The sequence below is a fragment of the Oreochromis niloticus genome, linkage group LG12, assembly GCF_001858045.2.
Source record: "Oreochromis niloticus isolate F11D_XX linkage group LG12, O_niloticus_UMD_NMBU, whole genome shotgun sequence".
NCBI classification, from domain to species: Eukaryota; Metazoa; Chordata; class Actinopteri; order Cichliformes; family Cichlidae; genus Oreochromis; species Oreochromis niloticus.
Window position 1 is genome coordinate 30,669,241 of NC_031977.2, and position 23,536 is coordinate 30,692,776.

General features: G+C 41.2%; 2 protein-coding genes across 4 annotated transcripts in view; one reads left to right on the forward strand and one right to left on the reverse strand.

Moving 5' to 3' along the window:
• The window catches only part of kremen1 (kringle containing transmembrane protein 1), a 79,495-nt gene extending 61,797 nt beyond the window's left edge, over positions 1-17,698 (reverse strand). For 2 of the 3 annotated variants that reach the window (XM_005473627.4, XM_005473626.4), the window contains exons 1-3: positions 17,587-17,697; positions 6,858-7,071; positions 2,062-5,820 (exon numbers count right to left, since the gene is read on the reverse strand). In XM_005473627.4, the coding sequence (XP_005473684.1) occupies positions 2,062-2,140 (79 nt within the window). In that variant the 5' untranslated portion in view covers positions 2,141-5,820; positions 6,858-7,071; positions 17,587-17,697. Of the gene's footprint in view, positions 1-2,061; positions 5,821-6,857; positions 7,072-17,586 lie in introns of all 3 variants that reach the window. The other variant, XM_025912039.1, reaches the window with a different exon arrangement.
• LOC112848333 (craniofacial development protein 2-like) lies at positions 11,412-12,051 on the forward strand. Its single transcript, XM_025912049.1, has one exon. The coding sequence runs from the start codon at positions 11,412-11,414 to the stop codon at positions 12,036-12,038; it is 627 nt and encodes a 208-aa protein (XP_025767834.1). The 3' UTR covers positions 12,039-12,051.
• Positions 17,699-23,536: the final 5,838 nt, after the last annotated feature.

The window sequence follows — 23,536 nt, forward strand, 5'->3', positions numbered from 1 at the left end:
GAGTTTCTTTTATAAAGCTTCTTTATAAAGATAAGGGTCTGTGGTTAACTATCACTCTATAGTGGGAGTCTTAAGTGTGCTGTATGGAAGAAGAGCACACTGTCATATTATATGTTGCATAATGGTACTTAACTGCTCCACCGCTACAACCACCATGCCATCTCTAACCCTTAGATACATTTGCACATAGGTGCATGTTTGCATGTGTGCACAGCACCAAGTGCGTGATTACCACTCAGCAGGAGATGAACAACACTTTGCTGCTAATACACTTCTGCTTGATCCAAAGCTGCAGTCCACAAGGACAGAGAAAGCATTTCAAGTGTAACTGTTTAAGGTGCTGTCTCACGAAGGCGGCAGCAGCACCAGCAGCTGGCTTTCTGGACGACATTAATAAGCTGCTGCAGGTAATAACTTCAGCGGGTAAAGGAAAATGCCGCTCTGCTGAAAAATTCATATTTGCCCAGACCCTGATTTGTTGCTTAATAACATTACAGATGTTCCCTTGATTCTTTTCATCCAAATATCCAAACACTGAATGGAACCGTTCAGTGCAGCTCAGCTCTGCCTGCACCACAGAGCCCATCTTCCTCAGCTCTCATTACTTTGAAAGACATAGAAGGGCCTGTACAGTGCATTTCTCCTTTAGATGCTGCTGGCTTTAACATTCAGTTTGACCTCACAGTCCAGTCAAATTGAGGGTATTTAACCTTCAACCAGCAAAGACAGCCTGAGTCATTTCTATCATTTACAACAAGAGACTGACTTCTTGTAGAGACATTAAATTATTGTTTTACTTTACAGTAAATATGGCACAGCTGACAAACTAAACATAAACTTGGCCTTTTCTTCTCCCCTGTGTTATGAGGGGGAATACCATTGCTTTAAATACTTTGTTAATACATAGGTACACATGGGAGTACTTACGCACTAGCCCAGATGGTGGACCCTCTAATTTGAAATCCAAGGGTATAATTAAGAGACAAAAAAATTAAAAAGGAAAGCATGAGGATTTGCTGCTTCGACATGAAACGCGGCACAAATTACAGCAAGGAGAAGCTGGTTAGTGCGGTCATCATTATTAGATATTCACATTCAAACAAAATAGTCTCAGAGAAGGCGGCTCTCACTGGGGATCCGGCTGTTACTTTGAAGTGCAGCAGAGAGACGCAAGCGTACCCTTTGCGTATTAATCTGAACTTGATGGTAAATTAAACGGGTGATATCAGATGACTTAGCGGACGGTTTCAAGTTCATTCCGGGGAGAACCCGTGTTTGCACGGTTCAATTAAACAGCCAGCAGTGCGCAGGCCTCCTCTGGCGACATGATGTTGGGAATGAAAAATGTTTTATTTCTGCAAGAAAAGCTGAAAATGCAATAAGTTCAAATGTATCCGCTGAGCTATGAGGGGCTGATGCAGAATAGGTAAATAAAAATAGAGCCGGATGTGTTGGAAAGTGGATCGTGTGACAGCTGCAGGTTTGTCTTATTTTAATGTAATCAGGGAAACTCGCCGTTTCCCTGATTACATTAAAACAATTTCTGTAAAATAACATAATAAAGGCGACCTGTGGTCCGTAAACGTCATGGTACGAATGTGTCCCGGACACCTTACAGTTAGGAGCACAAGTGTTTATCTTAGTACGTGTGGAAGTGACGCGTGATCGTCAGACCAGACACTTCACTCCAGAGCACCACTCTCCTCCCTGCAGCCGAAAAATCAAAACAATTTCCCTGCGAGCTTTGGCTGCTCGGAGGGAAACTGTAAACCTGTCAATTAAATACCTCATGCCGTTTGGGAAACAATGCCGTAGTGGGATTTTTACCAAGGCGATTAACTATGAATGAAGTTACTGCTAACTGCAAGATGTGGGATAGCGAAACAAATACCAAGAGTATCATGATAATATTTAGGACTGCTGCACTTTTTAGTGCGACTTGTGCTGTTTGTTTGTTTTTTTCTTTTTAAAGAGGAGAAGCGCTTGTGCGTCGCGCAAAAGAGGAACTTTGGAGACGCAAACCCGTTGCGAGGAAAAGGCGAGAAGAAAAGTTTGACTTACCGGTGTCGAAATCATTAAAAGCCGCCGAAGAAATAAAGCCAGCGAGAAGCAGAGCAGAGGTGACGGTCCAGGAATCCATCGTGTGATTAAAGAGTCTGAATTCGCTCTCAGGTGAAGTGCAGCCTGACGGACGGGTGCGCAGACCGGCGGGCTGCTGGACCGACTGACTGACTGGCTGGCTGACTTGCTGCTTGGCTGTCTGTGTCTGTGCAGGAGTCGCGCTTTGGCCGGTGTTAAAAAGTCCCTGAACTTCAAGGCAGGTCCTACAGCTACTACTACACTGACACCACTACGACGAGACCAGATAGTAGAAAACAGGGATCCTATTTCCAACCCATGTGACAGGAAATAGGGGCAATGGATTCAACCTGCAGCACTGGGGAAGCAGCAGAAAGAAAAGAGGAGGAGGGAGAGAGAGAGGGTGGCGCGATGGGGTTTTAAAGGTGGTCTCTGTGGTGCAATGAACAGCAGGTCCGCAAAGTTAAAAATCAAATCCCAGCAAAGCATAATAAGCACAACTGACCGCAAACCAAGTTTAATATTACAGCTAAACTAAAACAATATCATAAATCAGTATCCAATACCATCAAAACGACAATGAAGCACAGCTGGGGCTCAATACTACCATAAAGCAGGGCAGTTATTCGAAAACATGCTATAAGACTATAAGAAACACATTATAACCATTCTGAAATATTATTTTGTCTGTTATTATGATGGAGTCTAAATATAACAAACAAAAGACAAGGAGAGGCCAAACATCCTTCTAATATAAGAAAATATGGTCAAAAGTGTGGAAAGGTTGAAAAGTGAGTAAAGGCATAGTTTAGTATAGTCTCACATCTTAACACAAACGAGATTAACTGGACGAATGAAGCTGGGGAAACTTGTTAAGTATTTTTTGGAAGAAGTTAATTTTTTTGGCTCCTGCGGCGGGATTTCTGTTTAAAAAAAACTTCCCAAATCACAAAACATTTAAGGCCTATATTTATTTATATATTTATCTGCGTTCATGTGAAAATCTTTAATTGTTCGTAAAGAAAACACAACTATCACAATCTAAAATCGGAAAGTCAGATCCTAATTCTACGGTTCCTCTTTTGCATATCTCCACCGAAGCTTGTCCTGCCCTATTCACTAATAGAAACAGGTGCACTGAGTGTACAAGCCCACTGTGAGCACTTCTCGGCCCTTTATTATTACATTACAGTCAGTCAGCCTGACCTCATGTGAGAAACAGCACCCTCACGTGTTTAACAACAATCACAATGAAGCAGTGAGAACACGCTTTCAAGCCAAAGCAGCAGCCCGTTAGACTAAAAATAGAATATCCTGTATGATCCCGCCATGTTGAAAGGGGGAAAAAAGCGCCCAACATTTATTTGGCCAAAACCGACTGGGTTGAGAAGGGGTGCTCTGGGAAAGTAATCTAGCATGACGTGTGCCCTTTGGACAAATGCGACTGTGTGGCCTTGAGATACTTGCTGGTAAAAGCTTAACTTGTTTTAAATTCAAAGACCGGGACTGTTTCGGAGAAAGGAAGTTCTTATAATTTAACTATGTTGGACGTTTGCTATGACTGTGACTTTTGTTTGTTTGTTTGAATTGCATTATTGTAGAAGAGCCAGCTTTTAGTCTGAGATATGTACGGAATATTATATCCAAACCTAAACCTAAAATATTCACGTCTGACAGTCGAACTCAAGTACTGTACATGTCTGCTACTTTATAGTCTTAATTATTCCAGTCAATAAACAAAATGTGTAGCTATCTTCTGACTAATTAATGTACTATTACGTTCATCTATATCCTTGTGTAATTGATTTTGAATGTCGTTAGAATCAAAATCTGAAAGGAGTAAACATTGTAGGACAGAAAAGTTTGTAGCTTTTCAATACCCTTCAAACCTGTGGAGCCTTTATCAGCACCAGCCTCCATTTAGAATTTCCTATAGCAGTTTCTGAGGAGGAATTTTGGACCATTCCTCGTGAAACTGTTACAGTTCATTAAGATTTGTTGGATGTCTAGACTGAACAGCCCTCTTCTGACCACACCATTTCAACTGGGGTAATGCCAGGACTCTCACTTGGGCCTTAAAAAACACATTTTTTCTTCTTTGCAACTATTCATCTGTTTATTTCCTTTAAATTGTTGCATCATCAAACCTTTCATGAACTTACTGCTGCCCTGAAATTGTGCAGTTATATGTCATTACGCAGTTTCTGTTTCTCTCTATCTCCTCTTGCTTGAGAAGTTCAGATTTGTTATGGATTTACTTATAATCACCTCTGCAACTCGCATTTCCAACCCAGTCTCATCTTCTTAACTGAAACACATGACCAGGTTCACTAACATCTTCCTCTGGCTTTTATTGTTATTACTCCAAACGTCCTTAAAGACATGACAGCTGTTTTTGTGCTGTCAGTTCAGCCAGATAGTGTTTATTTATAATTTAGGGCTTAGATAAATATCAGATCCCATTTTATGATTAATTAGTGCCAATTTCTTTGGAATGCCAGTGAGGCCATAAAAAAATTTTCCTGCAAATATGCGAACAAAATTGTGTTTATTATTTTAAATATGGTGTGTTATGTGTTTATCCTCACACAAACAGATTTCGTGCCAGTGGGATAAAAGAAAACATCCTGTCCATGTGAAAATGAATGTGAATTGGCGCTATCAGTCTGAGATGCTGTGCAGTTTAAGTAGCAAGGCGTCCTTTGTCTTCTTTGTTTCTGTGTGTGTGTGTGTGCGTGCGTGTGAGTGCGTATGTCTGATCGCATGCTGGGCTTGTCTGTACACGCTGCCCGGCCACATTCCTTGTGGTCTGCTGGAGTTACTGTAATTCTGTTCTCCCTTTTTGCCGTCTTCAGAAAAAAGCTGGCACTTCCACACATCTCAATCACACTTATTTATTTAATTATCATCCATATTTTTTGGCATTTTGTCCTTTAGAAATTCTGACTGTTTTCCTTTAGGTACATTTCTTCCAGTATCACGTGTGTGGATTTTTAGCATGGGTGGCCGCAGCAGAGCCCCTCACCCTGCTATGTGTCCTGACTGTTGAGTTATACAAGATGGGGGGCTGGAGGTCACAGCAAGAATAATCCACTGAGATGTATTAGAAAGTACTTCAGCATCCCTGACCTGCCTGCCAATGCGAAGTTATGCATAGCTGAATAAGAAGTTGGCCAAGATGCTTTGAATTCACAAATTCGGGGCCAAGACTATGTCATGTCCTTGTTCTCTCCTGGGTAAACATGAGTGCCTAGCCCTAAATCTTAATGTTGCATTTATTTCTTTTGTAGTTGAACATTATTTCTCCATCTAGGCTTTTGCTCTTGGCATTTCAGAGAGCTATATTGTATAGAGCCCCTGGGTCACAAACCCCTTTTCACAAGTGTAGTGGTATCAGCCCATGCAGATTTTGGATTTCTTGAGCTGGTGAGTAGCACGGTGCCACGGTGGTTAAGCACTGTTGCCTCACAGGAAGAAGGTCCTGAGTTCAATTCCACCATCAGGCCGGGGTCTTTCTGTGTGGAGTTTGCATGTTCTCCTCGTGTTTGTATGGGTTCTCTCCTGGTACTCCAGCTTCCTCCCACAGTCCAAAGACATACAGTTAGTGGGGTTAGGTTAATTGGACCCATAGGTGTGAGTGCGAATGGTTGTCTCTGTCTATGTGTAAGCCCTGCGACAGCCTGGCGACCTGTCCAGGGTGTACCCCGCCTCTCGCCCTAAGGCTCCAGCACCCCCGTGACCCTGAAAAGGATAAGCGGAAGTGAATGGATGGATTATTTTGATTACCATAATTGTAATTCAACCAATCACATTAGTAATAACAAAAATCAGTGGTCTGTATTTGTATCTTTGGATTGTTTCTTGGGTGTTGAGACCATTTAAAGATGATCAGATGAGGCTATTACCAAAATAATCAAGACTATCACTAAAAGGAATTATCAGGAATAAAAATGATCCAAGACAGTTGAAAATGGTTCCAGGGGACACTAACCAGAGTGATTTATATTATTATTCCTTGGACCACTCATTATTGTTGCAATAGGACTTTTTTCAACACCCACGTCAGAAAAAATCACAAGAATACCTGAACTATCTGTATATCCATAACTAATCTCCAAAGAAAGAAAACTCGAATGTAATTTGATGGATTAATCTTAAAAACTAGCACATCCCAGCAGGGACAGGCAACACTTCTGAGGCTAAAATTAAGGAGAACTGGGACGTGCGTCTCGCACCCTTATGAACAAAAACTCCTCCGTTTTTTTCTTTTTGGCAGCAACGTGACAAGAAGAAAGATATTTTTTCTCCCTCTTTGACATCAACACTGAGTCACTGTTTGCTGTCGGGATCATTCTCCTCAGTGCCAAAATAATCTCTGCCATCGCCTGGCTCATTACACTAATTAAAAACAAAACACCCTGGCACACACATTGACGCACAACTCCTTTTGTCTAGTCCTATGGGGGACACAGTGAGTCAATGCGATTACTCAACCAAAGCATCTGGTTGTTGTTTGAAGTCTGTGCGACCTGGCCAACACCCCCTCCCCACACGGCCACATCAGTGTCTATATGATCCACATCATTAGTGGTTGCACACACACAACACAACACACATTACTGCGGCACTCTATGACCCCAGCAAAGATCCGCCAAAGTGGGCTCTCTTTGACAAATGACTGCCTCTGGCCTTTTCTGAACCAGTAACGACTCCCCAACCACCATCTTCTCTCAACTCTCATGCCCTGCGTACACACCTGTACAGGCCCCTGAGCTTACCCGTGTTCAAAGCCAAGATAAAAGCCACTGTTTATATCCAGCCACCTGCATATAACCATCAGCCGCTGTAGCAGCGCGGCCCCTCCTCCTCCGCCTCTCTTCACTGACACACACAGCAGTCATCCATCTTGCTCAGCCTCCCAGGTCTCTAATTAGTCTCCGGGTGGGTGACACCCTCTGGAATGTTTATTGTAACATCTTTCAGCTATATCTGCTTTAAAAGGAGACAAAAAGAGAAGGAAAAAAAACAGTCACAGAAGCAGAGAAAGAAAGACGGAGCAGGTTTCTATAACATAACATACAAATTAAATTATATTCATTTATTTCATTTTTATAATTTGGGTTAATAGACTCATTCTTATATAGCACTTTTCAACTTTCAACTCATTCACACATTCATAAAAGCATTTTTTATTAAGTTCTTTTCTGTCTGCATCTGAGGGCAACTTGGGGTTCATCATCTCACCCAAGAATACTTTGGCACGCAGACCGGCACAGCCAGGGACTGAAATACAAACCTTCCAATTAACAGATCACCTGTTTTACCTCCTGAGCTCCTCAGCCAACCCAACCACAAATAATCAGTTATACATTCATCAGCCACTATATTAGGTACACATTGCTAGAACTGGGTTGGACCCCCTTTTGCCTTCAGAACTGCCTTAATTATTCATGGCATAGATTCAACAAGGTGCTGGAAACGTTCCTCTGACATTTTGGTCCATTCCAACATGACAGCATGTTGTGGCAGTTGCTGCAGATTTTTTTGCCTGCATATCCATAATGTGAATTTCTGGTTCCACCACATCACAAAGGTGCTCTGTTGGACTGAGAACTTTTGACTGTTGCCATTTGAGTACAGTGAACTCATCATGTTCAAAAAACTAGTTTGAGGTCTTTGACATGATGAATTATCCTGCTGTTAGCCACCATCAGAGTACGGGTACACTATGACTTTGCTGGTTAAACAATACTCATTTGGTACTATGGAGTTCAAAATATTCTCCACGCAATTACGTCACCAGCAGCCTAAACTGTTGATGCAAAGCAGGATATATCCATTCTTTCATGTTGTTTATACTAAATTTGGATCCCATCATGCAAATGTTGCAGTGAAATGGAAACTCATCAGACCAGGCCACTTGTTTTGCTCAGGGAGGCTGCCCCTCCCTCAGTGGATAAACTCCGAACACAAAAAGAAAATGACCTGGTAACGCCGTAACCCAGGACTCGTTTTTTAGGCACAATGAATGCACACCATTCATGTTTCTTGCACCTTGTCCATCAGGCTCACTGGGCAAACACACTGGAGGCCTCAGAAACTTTTATAACCAAACCAAAAACCAAACCTAAAGCATTTCAACTCTTGTAAACCAGACCCTGGTTCCTGCATAAGTGATCATTCCTTTTTTCGGAAATCCCATAAAAAGTGATGGATTTATTTGGTGATGCAAGACAATTTACTGGGGAAAGGGTGGCAACAACAGCAGTGGTGCAGAGTAACAGCAGAAAAATAATTCTTTAAAAAAACAGTAAAAATATTTTTAATTGCTGAGAGTAGAGCTCTACCAAGCCACAAATTTGTATTACATACAGCCTATTAAAGTACAACAGACATAAATGAAAATCTATGAGTTAGACAAACCAAAAAAACAATCCTCTAAAACATTGTTTTGTTTATTACTGGATTAACACACTAAAACTGAACCAATGAAATGATATCTTCAAAGCAGATTTTTTTATTTAAAGCATAAACCAACCAACGTTTTGGTTTCTGGTGGCTATCAGAATGAGTTGTAAACTCAAACATAAAATCACCTTATTGCTGTATAAAAATGAGCTACACTCTCTGTCAGTTCAATTTAGTTTTATTTCTAAGGTTTTGTACATCAGGAAACAATAAAAAATTATCTGGGCCTTACTAAGTGTTAAAATTAGGTAAATACGCGCTGAGATGAACAAAAAACAGTTGATATGTTACTCTGTAACACAGATGCAGTGTATGAAAAATTAAGTACGCCTCATGATTAACCAGCTTGTAGATCCACATTTAGCAGCAATAACTTGAAGTAAATTTTGACCCTCTCTTCAATGTTGTTTCAGTTTAATTGAGGTGTGCAGACATTTGTTTATGCACAGCTCTCTTGCAGTCCTGCCGGTCTGGACTTTGACTGGGCCATTGCCTCACCTTTTCTTTTTCAGCCATTCTGTTGTAGATTTGCTGCTGTGCTTGGAAGCATTGTCATGTTGCATGACCCAGTTTCAGTTCATGTTTAGAGGTCAAACAGATGGCCTCACATTTGACTCTAGAATACTCTATACACTGGTGGACAGAGTATTCATGGTTGACACAATGACTGAATGATTCCCAGGTCCACCACCACCACTACGTGTTATTTTTTTCGAATTTATTTTATTTAACCGATATTTAACAAGGAAAACAATAAGACTTAAGATTAAACTATTTTTTAGAGGAGTGTCTTAGCAAAGAAAGAAAGCAGTCCAATCAATTATACACACACACACACACACACACACACACACACGCACATATCCTAATCAATATACCAAGTACAAAAAAACCATAAAAAATGAATACCCCAGTAACTGTTTAATGTCAGAAACAAAGGTAATAATATTCAGGTGAAACATTTGCAGCCTAAAGTAACTGCATACAATAATTTAAAATGCTTTAAATTCATTAAATGAGACCAATTCCTTAAGTTTTAGTTGATTCTGGAGCTGATTCCAGGAGGAAGGAGCTGCAGATTTTAATGGTCTTTTACCAAATTCAGTGTGAACCTTTGGGACAGAAGGAATTAATCTACTTTATGACAATAATTTCCCACACTTTTTTGATGAATGTAACTCCGTTAGTGAGATGGGAACAAATCAAAAGCAGCCTTATAAATAACAATATATCAGTGGTCGAGTCAAAGACATGAAAAACAGACCACCTAATCCGAACATGCAACAAAAGTGGTCAGTAAGAGCTTTAAGGATTGTAATGAATCTCAGTGCTCCATGACAGACAGAATTCAGCATGTGTAAGCACTGTGAGGACACATGCATATAAATCACATCACCATAATCAAGCACAGACATAAAAGAGAGAAAAAAAAACAGTCTCTCTATTGCATTTTAGGAAAATCCAGTTGTTATTTCAGTTTTTCCGCCGGTTGCTGAATGTGAGGTGTATGTGCTTAATAGTTGGCATGAGGAGTTTGTGTTGATATGCTGCTTGGTTTCCACCAAATGTGGCTTTTTGCATTTACAGCCAAACATCTCCGTGGTCTCATCTGTCCAAAGGAAATTGTTCCAGAAGTCTTGTGGTTTGTTTAGATGCAACTTTGCAAATCTAAGCCATACTGAAATACCCTTCAAGAGGCTTTCTCCTGGCAACCCTTCCAAAGAAGCCATTCTTGCTCAGTATTTTTCTAATTATACTGTCATGAATTTTAACAATTAACATGCTAAGTGAGGCCCGTAGACTCTGAGATGTAGCTCTGGGTTTTTTGCAGTTTCTATGAGCATTGAATGGTCTGACATTTCTGTGAATTTGTAGGGACGTCCACTCCTGGGAGAGATTGCTAACTGTCTTGAATGTTATGATTAATCTTTCTCACTGTTGAATGATGGACTTCAAATTGTTTGGAAATGACTATAAAAACCTTTCCAGATTAGTGTGCAGCAATAACTGTGCAATAATTCTCTAAGATCACTGCTAATGTCTTTCCTCCTCATCACTGATCTAACACACATGGTCCCAAAGTTAAAAGAAACCTATAATGCTCCTTTCTAGGTCCATATTTTGATGAGTGTCTTTGCATGACTCATAGTTCAAAATAACCATTATTTATCTCAAATTGGGCCTTGGTACAGCCATTCACTTCATCCGCTGTCTGAAACAAGCCAATTTAGCACTTCTCCCTTTAAGTTAAATTTGATCTGAGTGGGTGCTGCTCGTAAATAGAAGGTTGTCAAGCACAGGTGGGTGGAGCTTCTGTGACATACAGTAAATTAGACCCAAGTATGTAAAAAAAACCAAAACCCTGTGTTAAACCATAACACACACACACACACACACACACACACATATATATATGCATAACTAATTATTTTTATTAGACAGAAGCATCATATGTCTCCTTTAAAAAAAAGCTTTGAAGTTTTAAACTACACTTAGATAACTTACTGACTAAATATGGTTTATAACTTATATGTCCCCTATTTACATTTGAAATCTTTAATATATTAAGGGGAAAGTAAGTGCATTTGGTTACAGAGTTCTTAATACGTTCTTCAGTGACTGGAAGACTACGATTCAGTCTTTCCGGGTTATGCAGATTAGCAGAGGTGTAACAATTCTAAGACGAAACTTTATTTTTTTTCCTGCTAATGTTTTCTTATTGGCCTGCAAAATCCAATCACCACCTCCTCGCGGTGTCGGCTGGAAACAAGATCCTCTGGAACTTGGCTAACGGTGATGGTCTTTGACGACAGGCGGTGCGACACGTCGGTTAAAGTATAAAGTTTTTGTCGCATCTTATAGACATGCCAGCCAGAAACTTCAACCAAAAGAAGCCAGCTCATCTACGATTCGGAACAATCAACATTGGAACTCTGACTGGACGCAGCCGAGAGCTGGCCCAGGTACTCAAGAAGCGGAACATCGACATAGCCTGTGTTCAAGAATGCAAATGGACCGAAAGCAAAGCTGCGGAGATTGGAGAGGGATATAAGCTCTTCTACTGCGGCGAGAGAGCCACTAGGAATGGAGTGGCCATCGCACTCAGCAAACACCTGCTCCAATCCCCGTATAAGATTGAGCGAACATCTGATCGATTAATGTCTATCAGAATTGAACTAGGAACAGCTGACGTTAATGTTGTGACCTGCTATGCACCACAGACTGGATGCAGCGATGAAACGAAAAATGAATTTTGGGACAAGTTGGACAGGATCATACGGACCATTGCCCCGGATGAACACATTCTAATCGGAGGCGATCTGAACAGCCACGTGGGATCGAACAGGGGCGGCTATCCACAGTGCCATGGGGGACAAGGCCTTGGCGTGAGGAACGACGACGGAATACATATCCTCAATTTTGCGGCGGCGCACAATCTGGCCGTTACCAACACATTCTTTAAGAAGCGGCCATCGCACCTAGCCACCTAGACCAGCGGCGGACATGCAACTCAGATCGACTATTGGATGGTTCGGCAGCGAGACCTCAAACAGGTCACGGACACCAAAGTAATTCCATATGAATCCGTGGCCCCCCAGCCCCCCTACTTGTCATGGATACGAAGATTGTCAAGCCAAAGCTGCCCAGATGCCAGACAGGACCAAAACGATTCAAATGGTGGAAGGCGAAGGAGCACAAGGAGAAACTGACAAATATGCTCCTCTCACTTGCAGTAAACACTGACCAACCTGCTGAGAAGATGTGGACTGAAGCAGCGGAGCGCATTCACAACATTGCGGAGGATACCGTTGGTTCAACAAAACCAGGCAGAAAATACATTGAGAAACAGGTCTGGTGGTGGAATGAGGAGGTACAAAAAGCAATAAAAGCGAAGAAGCTGGCCTATAAGACTTGGTGGCGATCGCGAGCGCATGAAGATCTCACCCGATACCGCTCGCTGAAATCGGCAGCAAAGAGGGCAGTGGCCTTCGCGAAAAGATGACACTACCGAGATCTTTATGACCAGCTCCAAACCCCAGAGGGGGCCAATAACATCTACCGACTTGCCAAAGCCCGCCACCGCGCGAAGCAGGACTTTGATACGAACCATGTTGTCCAAATCAAGGGAGCCGACGGGCAGGTTCTGCGAGACCCCCGAGACATCCTTCAGCGCTGGTCAGATTATTTCGCTGGAATCAGCAATGAAGAATTTACACATCCACCTATCCCGCCCGCGGACCCAGTCGCAGGGCCTGTCACACCAATCACCACTGCCGAAGTCCAAAACGCGATGAAGAAAATGAAAAACGGAAAAGCCGCAGGACCAGACGACATCCCAGCTGAAATCTGGAAGATGATGGGCGACCGCGGCACAACATACCTTGCGGCACTCTTCAACCATATCACGGTCGAAGACCAAGCCCCCCGAGCTTGGACATCGAGCATCACAGTGCCCATCTGGAAAGGCGAGGGAGACGTCACAGAGTGCACCAACTATCGACCAATTCGTCTACTCTGCCATGCAATGAAGATCTTCGAACATGTCCTGGAAAATTGGATCCGTCAACTGGTCACAATCACCCCGAATCAATGCGGCTTTGTTAAGGGCTGTGGAACTATCGATGCCATACACGCGGCCCGTTTGCTGATGGAAAAGCACCGGGAAAAGAACAAGACGGTGCACATGGTCTTCCTGGATCTGGAAAAGGCATTCGACAGGGTCCCCCACAAGCTTATTTGGCGATCATTACAAACTCATGGTGCCCCGGAAGCTTATGTGAAATGGACTCAGCTGCTCTACCGTAATGTCACAAGCGAGGTCCGATGTTCAGCGGGAACATCACCAGCCTTCCCGATTACCATTGGCGTCCACTAGGGCTCGGCCCTCTCGCCCCTGCTGTTCACTCTGTGTATGGACACCGCGACGGCTGATCTGCAATCACCACATCCATGGAGCCTCCTGTATGCAGATGATGTGTGCCTATCAGAAACAGAAAACTGCCTAGCCCTGCAAACCCAAACACAAGCATGGAAAGACCGGCTCTCCGAAAACGGCATGCGCCTGAACATCAAGAAGACTGAGTACCTTGAATGCGGCCCCCAGACCAACAGTGCCATCACTATCGACGGCGAGCCGCTGACTAAAGTGGCCCAATTCAAGTACCTCGGGTCCCTTGTCACCTCAGACTGCAAAACCCTACCAGACGCCAGACTCCGTGTCAACACAGCATGGATGAAGTGGCATCAGGTGAGTGGAGTCTTATGTGACAAGAGAATGCCAATCTATCTTAAGGCGAAAGTCTATAAGTCGATTGTCCGCCCAGTGGCACTCTACGGGTCAGAGTGCTGGCCAGCAACGACCAAACATGAACAAGCTCTTCACACCATGGAGATGAAGATGCTGAGGTGGCCTCTGGGTCTCACACGACTTGACCGAGCGAGGAACGATGATGTCAGGAAACAATGGGGAGTGACACCGATCACAGACAAGATGCGAGAGGCGAGGCTCCGATGGTACGGCCATGTTGTCCGTAGCGATAAAAATTCCATCGCAAAGACAGCCCAGCAATTAGATCTGGAGGGAAACAGGCCACAAGGAAGACCAAAAAAAGCGCTGGATGGACCGAATCAAGGATGATATGAAGGCTGTGAATGTTACACCAGAAGACGCCCTTGATAGGAAGAAGTGGAGGAAGGCATGCAAGATAGCGGACCCTGCGTCGCGGGATATAAACCGCTAGGAAGAAGAAGAAGAAGAATGTTTTCTTATTTATGTCCTCTGTCGAAATTAAAGAAAGTAGTATGAAATAAACAGTGGATTTGGAGAATTGTTACACTCTTACTGATTAGGATAAATGATAAAAACAGTGTAGATAAGGACATCACGGTTGTCATTATAATCATTCCTCTAACTCATCATAGACTAGGGAAAGAGCCAGAAGCTCGTTGGCCAATCATTCCGGACTTCCTGCTATAAAGTCCCTAATCAGAGCATTCGTTTGTGATACATCTTTATTGTGGGCTGACAGTGACAGAAAATCTGACTCACAGGAAGACACTGAGGAAGAGAAGCTAACGGAAAACTGAGCATATCTGCGATATATATCTCTTATTTATCTCAAGAACTTATGGAGCATACGGGTCCAAAGCCATGGCACCAAAGCTCAAATTTAGCTTCTAAACAACAAAACACATTTTATCATTGGGACTGTTCATGTGAAACCTAAAAGTCTACAAAGAAATAGTAGAAATTTTGTTATGATGAAACAGAAAAAATTGAATTATCCAAGATCCCCCTTTAATTCTGGTTTCTTTGTAGACTTATGGAAGATTCTTCAAAGGATTTCAAAAAGTGGTCACCAGGACTGAATCAGCATTAATTCAAATCCTCATTTTGAGCACAAACAGTTCCAGCGGTTTACCTTTGTGGCATATATTGAGGGACAATTGTAAACATGCTGTGATGGATAGGTTTTTCATGTCACCTAAGCAGGGTATGCAAACAAGGCAACATAGTCCACCATATGCATAATGTAAACTTCTGAGAAACACACTTTGAGGTTCCAAAACATGGTATGGCTACAGTGTTTACACAAGCTGCACAAAAGGATGATGGCAAGGGTTTTGACGTCACATTTAATCTCCGCAACTAAACACTTTATGGCCATGGGAAAACAAAAACAAAGGTCTGTAGAGTCACATAACTACAATGACAAAACTCATGAGCCCCGTTACAGGTTTCAGAGTGCAAAGACAAATGTATGTTTACAGGTTTATGGCTTCAGCATATAAACAAGGCCAACCCGACCCCGGCATGGTCACTGTTAATATGCCATGTTGTGCTGTTGTTTGGTTGGTCTCCCATTACATCGTAGTCACAAAATGAAACGAAACGACTTTCTTACATGCAATCCATGAACAGTCAGCTCACAAAGCATGTCAAATCCTTGCTTGCAAAGTGAAACTGAGTTGTAGTCAGGACTAATAGATTTGGAGGTCCTGCTGCTTGAAGCTCTAAGAAATGATCATAAAGTACATCCAGTAAACTCCGGAATACAGTGGTTTTTCATATTAATCGTTTGTTTTTTTTTTTACTGTGTTTCCTTTCTGGCTTCAATCTATGCGCTAAGTTAGCCAGCTGCTGGCTCCAGCAACATATTTACTGGAAAAAAAATGTGGAATCAATTCTCTTTAATTTAAATCGCAAGGGGGAAAAAATAAAATAAACCCATTTCCCAAAATATCAAACATTTCCTTAAAAGCTCATTTTAAATGAATTTCTCTTCAGATTCTATGTAGAGAGACACGTAGGCTCACCGGCCACTTTGTTAGGTACACGTACTCAACTGCTCTTTAACACCCATATGTAATCAGGCAGTCACACAGTAGCAACTTAGTGCATTTAGGCTTGTAGACATTTACACCCAGCATCAGAATGGGGAAGTAAGGTGATTTCAGTAGTTGTGAACATACATAGTTGTTGATGTCAGACAACAACTGACATCAGTTGTTGTCTGACATCAACATTTTCTGAAAAAACTGTTTATCTGTTTAACTAACAGATCAACAGTTTTTTCAGAAACTGTTGATCTGTTAGAAATTTGCAGCAGAACTGTCTCTAGGATTTACGGAGGTCAAAGTAGGAGAACATATCTAGTAAGTGGTAGCTTTCTACCTTCTTAATGTCAGAGGTAGGGATGCTCACACTGTTTGGAGCTGACAGGATGGCAACAGTAACTCAAATAATTACTCATTACAACCAAAGTATGCAGAAAAGCATCTTGGAATGCACAACCCATCAGAGCACTGAAGTAGATCAGCTGCAGCAACAGAAGACCACACCGAGTGGCACTTCTATCAGCTGAGAACAGGAAACTTAGATTACAAATCACATGGACTTACCAAAACTGGACAACAGAAGATCGGGAAAACATCGTCTGGTTTGATGAGTCTCGATTTTGGCTCCAACATGAAAAAATGGAAGGGTGAAAAATTTGGTGCAGCCATCATGAAATTATTGATCCAATGTTTGTTGTATCAGCGGTGGTGGCGGTGTAACTGTGTGGGGGATATTTTCTTGGCACACTTTGAGCCACTCAGTGCCAACTGAGCATCATTTAAATGCCACAGACTACCTGACTATTGTTGCTGACCATATCCATCCATTTATGTCCACACTCTACTCATCTGCCCAAGACTGCAGGTTACTGAGACATGTTACGAAGCTCAAGTGATCGCTGCTCAAATGGCCTCAGTGGTAACCAGGTCTCAACAGAGCACCTTTAGGATGTGGTTGAATGTGAAATTTGTATGTTGGATGTGTAGCCAACAAATCTGCAGGAACCCTGTGATACTATTATGGGTTCAAAAGCCAAAAGAGGGTTCGACACCTAGAAAGGTGTAACTAACAAAGCCTCTGGCGAGTGTACAATTTGCCACATAAAATGTGGAGTGTTTGGTAAGCTTGATATAGAATACCTTTATCTAGGGCAATATATGAATATATGGTGTATAATGCAAAAAAAAAAAACCCACAGAAAATTAAGACATTGCATTGATAAATATTCTGTTCAAAATAGGCAATAAGTGTTTTGTTATTCTTTTCTGTGAAAAAGTAATAAATAAAATTTAAAAAAAGTAATTATTTCATGAGAATATAGTAAAAAAAAATTTAATAGTGTTCTGATGAGACAAAGAATGTATTTGATAAACTGGGGAACTAGGCAAAGTCTGCCATTTTTTGCCTAAAGGAAACAATTAACTGATTAAAAAAATAATTAAACAATTCTTTCAGCTTTGCAGTTTAAAGTTTTTAATTAATTCTCTTTCAATCCTCAAAGTTATGTGTGAATAAAAAAATGCGAGTACTGAATTCTTAAGGTTTATAGACATAGATTAGAGTAGTGCAGCATGCTGATGACAATGTATTTCTGCATCAAAATTGTTTTCCAGCAGTTCAGAAGCGTGTCTGAATATCAGGACCAAAACAAAAGAGAAAGTCATCTTCCTGTATATAAATATGAATAACAAGAAGCTAACCTGATAATGCTGTGGCTGCTGTGTTTTCTCAATTAGTGACAGCCTGAGAGAGGACAGGGACATGAATACTTATGAGATCTTTGACCTTGTGAGTTTGGACGCACTGAGGAAGAGAGAGCATAGTGAATCACAGCAGTAAGAATTCATAATGAGACAGAGAGAAAAATAAAGGACCTTCAAAGCCCCGGTGATATTTATCGCACATCCATAAGCAGGTATATCCAGACACAAACAGAGCACAACATCCAGAGACATCACAAGCAAGTGCGCCTAGACAGTAAACAATATCTGCCTCCAGGGCCTCTGAATGTGGGCTAAACAGATACAAAACAGAGTGCGACAGTGTCTTGAAAGTGAGCATAAACAATTGTGAATGAATCATTTCATGCACTCAGTAGACTCAATAGAAGTCGGTCAAGCTGGTTGCACCAGGTTAAATGATAGTGAAAAAGCACTTGTGCTTGAAGCATTGAATATTTAGATGTTTTTGATTAATGTCAGTAAATGTAAAAAAAAAAAGAAAGAAAAGATACCAGCCCAGGCTTGCCTGCGTCTCTACTGGCATGGTTTCATTCGAAAGATATCTCCAGTGCATGTGTGGTGTCTCTGTACTACGACTCACACGGTTTCAGACTACGTGCACACCCACTCAGAGACACACACAAAAATCCTTAGGGGGAAAAATGCACATGCACAAAACAGACATTTAATTCTTTCTTTATCATATCTATGTATCGTACAAGTTCCACAGCGCATGATAACGAGAAAAAAGGAGGAAAAAACAAACCAAGCATGGAGGAATATGTGCCTTTTGAAGTTGTCTTTCTTCTTGGAATTGGGTTTGGCGTAACGTGGCTACTTAAGCAGATCATTAAGTGTAATGGTTGGCGAGGATTGCAAAGCTTTATCTCTAATGGCAAGAACAAAGTTCTTGATGATCTGGGGGATTCTGGAGCTGGATTTGATGGGAATTCCCATGCCTGCTGGAACAGTTTACTTTGAAACATTTTGATCTGTGCTAACAGACAGGTGCTATCATAAATCTATAGTCAGGGAATTACTGACTCAGCTTTACATACTGGGACTTGGGCATATAGGGATAAAGTTATCCTTTGACAGATTACTGTATATCTAGAGCTTGAAGGTTCTGCCCCGGACTGACGCCAGTATTTTAATGCCTGGCAGTGACACGTGACAATAAATCACAGATTTAGAAATATAAATGGGGGAAAAAAGAAACCTGGAATGAATATATACTGTGAAAAGCATAGCATGCAGAATATCCATCTCACAAACCATCAGATCATCTGACTCAGCTTGAAAAGGAACCCAAACATGTGGCAGAGTCATGAAGAATGATCCCAGGTACAAGAAAAGCAACGAGTCCAGCAGCCATTTGTATATTCGATGTCATCTGGAGTGTGCCTATGCTTAGAAAAGATTGATAAAGTATAGTATTGCACAAATCCTCATTTAAACTCATAAACTAATTGCAATACTGCATTCTTTTACAACTAACAACCTAAACTTACAAACCTGATGTCTTTCTCAGTTTGGGTCTGAGTAGACCACACAACATTAAACCATGTGGCTGTAAGTGGGATCTAATCAACACAGATGGAAAGAAATCACAAAGTGTGCAGGCAACTTTTCAAGCATGGTGAATAGAGATAAGGAAAGGAGTGAAGTTGGTCACAGGACAAACAAATTCATATCTGCAAGGGCTGAACTTATTCATAAACAAACAGGCAGGACAAAGAACAACTGCATCTTTGCACACCATGAAGAAATACCACGGCGTACATCTTTATTCATGAGAACAATACATCTGAGCATAAAAGTTTATTTTGAAAATGGTTGCTATTTCTTTCAGTAGAGAAATCGGAGCGGGATGTTGTTTGAGGATTATCAGCACCAAAATGATTTCTTAGCAAGAGAATAAGCTTTGAAATTTTTCCCCCTCTGGGCAAATAGAAAGTGAACACCAACAATTCTTTATTTATTTTCTCCTCGCACTTTCCTTTTGTTGATGCCTTCCACCGCTTTGCATTTGAATCCCTCAAAAATCAGGAAATCGCTTCCACCCAGCTCTCGTATTTATAAAACACATGTTTCCAAGAGCCTGCAATGAATTTATATTTGGTACAAGCTGCGTAGTGCATCTCACTCCCTTGGCAATGTGCCCGTCCACAAGCTTTCCATGGAGGTTTGTCCCCCCCAGTTTCCACAGATCCCGTTGATTGATTCGCTCTTTAATGGCTTCCTGTGCTGGGCATAGCATACGACAAACATCTGTAAGGGTGGATCGGGCATACTGGTTCTGTTTTGCTCTGCTACGCTCATCTGTGGTGTAGTAAAGTGAGGTATCTGCCTTTACTGTGGCCTGAGAGAATGACGTGCTCCATTATAAAAAGCACTGACTCCACTGAAAAATGAGCCATGGGTCCTAGCGGCCACTGGTTGCTGAGTGGCTCATAGTGCCTCAGGGGATGAAGTTTAGCTTCAGATGTTGATGACAGATGATTTGGGGGGTGGGGGGTTATAGCAGCTGGTCTACGAGTGATAAAGTTATACTGAGTGTTAATGTCCAGAGTAGTTTGCGTTTGAAGACTCATCTCTTTGAGTCCATACAGAAGCTAACGGTTCAGCTTTGGGCTATTTTAGTCAGCTTCACTATGGATTCCATCTTCTTGGTATTCTAGTAGTCACAGCTCTGATAAGATAGTAAAATTGCTTAAGATCCCAGTAAATTAACGTCGTGGATATTTATTAAGAATCTTTAGACCCACAGCACTGAAGCAAATCAGAGGAAATTGGAAAAGAACATCAAGCCAAAACTAAATTAGCTGAAAACAAAACTCAGAACGTTCAATAACAAAGAAATTAGCTCATGAGAAGCATTAAATTGGGGATTTTTTATGAAAAAAAATACTCTGGTTTTGTAAAATTAAAATATAGTTTTAAGATGGGTTTCTTTTATGCATAAAATGTCTGATGAGCATCATGTTTACCCTTTGTCTGTTTGTTTTTTTGCTGCAATGCTGTAACATTTGCAATTTTTCATCTATCCACACCCGTGCTATGGATTATTGGCATTTATGTATGCATATATGTATACTTATATGCATACATAAATGCCAAGCCACAGGGCCCATTATACTCCTAGTGCCAGAGTCAAGTCTGGATAAATGGGGAGGATTACATCAGAAACTGCATTTAGTATAAAATCATCCATAATAAGTCAAAGTTAACAATGACCACCACTGGAGCTGTTCACCAGCAGTATGCTGATTCAAAAATGTTGCGTGACTTTGAAATATCTTGTTTTTTGTTTTGTTTTTTAACTTCTAATATAAATAGTGACAATAACTTATTAATCAGGTTCAGTTTTAGGTTCAGGTTATTTTATTTGTCCACTTATAGTTTTGGTCAGACATTTAAACTCTTCAAGGGCATAAATTTCATGGTAATTTCTGGATTTTAATGATTTCTTTGAACAGGTTTTCATTTTTGTGGGGTAATTTCTCTAATCTACAAAGGGTTTCCTGGCACAGACACTGTTTTTAAGCATAATCTACAAATTTTCAATAGGGTTTCAATAGGGTCGGCTGGTTTCAAAAGGCCATTCGGGAAGCTTATGGTTAGCCTATTTTATCCATTTTGAAATCAGTTTTGATGTGTGTTTGGGATGATTGTCCTGCTAGAACACCAAATTGTGTCCAAATTTCAACCATCTAGCTCCTGATTTGAGGTGAAGTTGAAGAATTTCAAGGTAATACTTCATTATTTCATACCCTTTGCACAATGTATCACTACCACTGGCAGCAAAACAGCACCAGAGCAAGACAGTTGCTTGGCAGCTGGTACACTGATCTTAGGTTTGGAGGCTTCACCTTACTCCTCCAAACATATCTCTTGTCATTGTTACCAAAAAGCTCAATCTTTGTCTCATCGGACTATAAAACTTTTCCCAAGATGGCATTTGGGCTTCTTTACAAGAAGCCTTCATGTGGAAGTAAAAATGAATCTCACTGTGCAAACTGAACCAGTAACTGCCAATTGCCAAATGTCTGATATACAAAGATGCTGGGTTCAGCTGTGGCTCACAGGCAATCAGCCTGTTGTAGAGGTGCACAGTAGCCTGTTTTCAGCAACCACCATTTGTGTTTTCAAGTACAGCTCAAGAAATACCAAAGACTGAGAGAAGATCTGGAGAAGATGTGGAGGGTGAAGGTAACAGTGGTCCCTGTGGTAATCGGAGCACTTGGGGCACCACTGTACAGAACATTATATATTTATATATAGTTATATGAAAGCATATAGTCATATACTGTATATACTCTTCATGTTGTAAACAAAAAAGCGATGTCATTTCATGTGGAAAACTGTCCAAAAAACACTTCATACAACTGTGTATTCTACACCCTCCATAAAACAGCACAAACTGGTTCCAACCAGAATAGCAATAGAAGTGGGAGGCACCAGCACACAACTGATAAACAAAACTGGGACTTCACTCTCTAGATTTGAGAATCAACTATTTCACAGAGGCCTGAAACTACAGACAACATTACACAGTATTGGCATTTACAACATTTCTGATATATTCTTTTAATAAAAATAATATATTACATATATTACATAAAAACAAGAATAGTTCCTTCAAAATCACGGCCCTTTCTAATTCACCTCAAACTTTTGTGTTAGTGCTAATATGCTACATACAGATGCAAGTTAATTACTGAAAGTAAGATGATTTTTAATTAGTCTTTTAATTGCCTGTTGGTTTTAGGATTTTGTCATGTTTGTAAAAAGACAATGTAAAAATATAGTATAACTGCAATATAAAAAGCAAAGCTTTTGTTTTTATCCATCTTAGGATTAGACGACTTTTCCAAAATCTTCTCTTCAACGTAAAGTGTTCACGTTGCCAGTGACAAAACTCTGTGTTTGGGCAAACACCTTAATCCCAAAATCAATCTTTATTTCAACCTACGCCTTAAAATTAGGAGAACATCAGAAGGTGCTGTTCAGCTATGAGGCATTAGAAGTTAAGGGACAAAGCACACCTGCAAAGCTGCAGTTGACATGAAACAAAAAGCACACCCAAAACAAAAGCCTCATCCAAAAGCCACTTCAGAAGTCTTTCCTCATAATCTAGGGATGTAGAGCAGATCTGAGAAATGGGAAAAGTCCCACGTGAAAGCAACAAGCTTGCACAGAGTGCATTAGCATTTACTTGTGTTTGAATATGATTGAACTAATTACGGCGGGTTATTGAGATGTTAAGCGAGTGTAAACACTGAGGGTTAGAACAGGCCCCCACTGAGATGAAAAACCTCTACTTTCATCCATACGCAATTAATCAGCATCTGACTCTGCAAACAGGCTTGCTCCATTGCCTCTCTTGTAAGCACTGACTGACACATGAAAGGAGGGAAATTTGCACCCAGTTAGGAGATTATACAGCAAGTGAGTCAAATCCGAGCTGATAGTGCAGAAAGACCCCAGACATCGACACACTGGGAGGTTTACTTGACCTTTGTAAGAGTATCAGGACCTGTTACCAGGTAACAAAGCTGAGGAAGTTGGAACATGTGTACTTATTTATGCTTTTAGGAAACATTAATGTGACTTTATGTGAAAAACGATAGGGTCCTTGAGGGATAACAGAGCGGTAATAGCCAGGGTTTGCAGGAGCTAGTAATAGATACAGCATTGCACAACTGCTATTCGGGAAACAGCGTTCACATGCAGCAAAAACTTCAAAGCCTTCCATGTGCAGAAGGCCAGGTTATTTCAATTAGCCTTCAACAAAAACCCTTCTTCTACCCCAGCTGGACCCCCACCTATCACTCGCAGAGATCAGCCACAGGGGACCCTGTCACTGTGTTTCCTTTTACCCCCCAAGGGCTTTGTTTTGGAAAAGGAGAAGCAAGTCAGGTTCAAA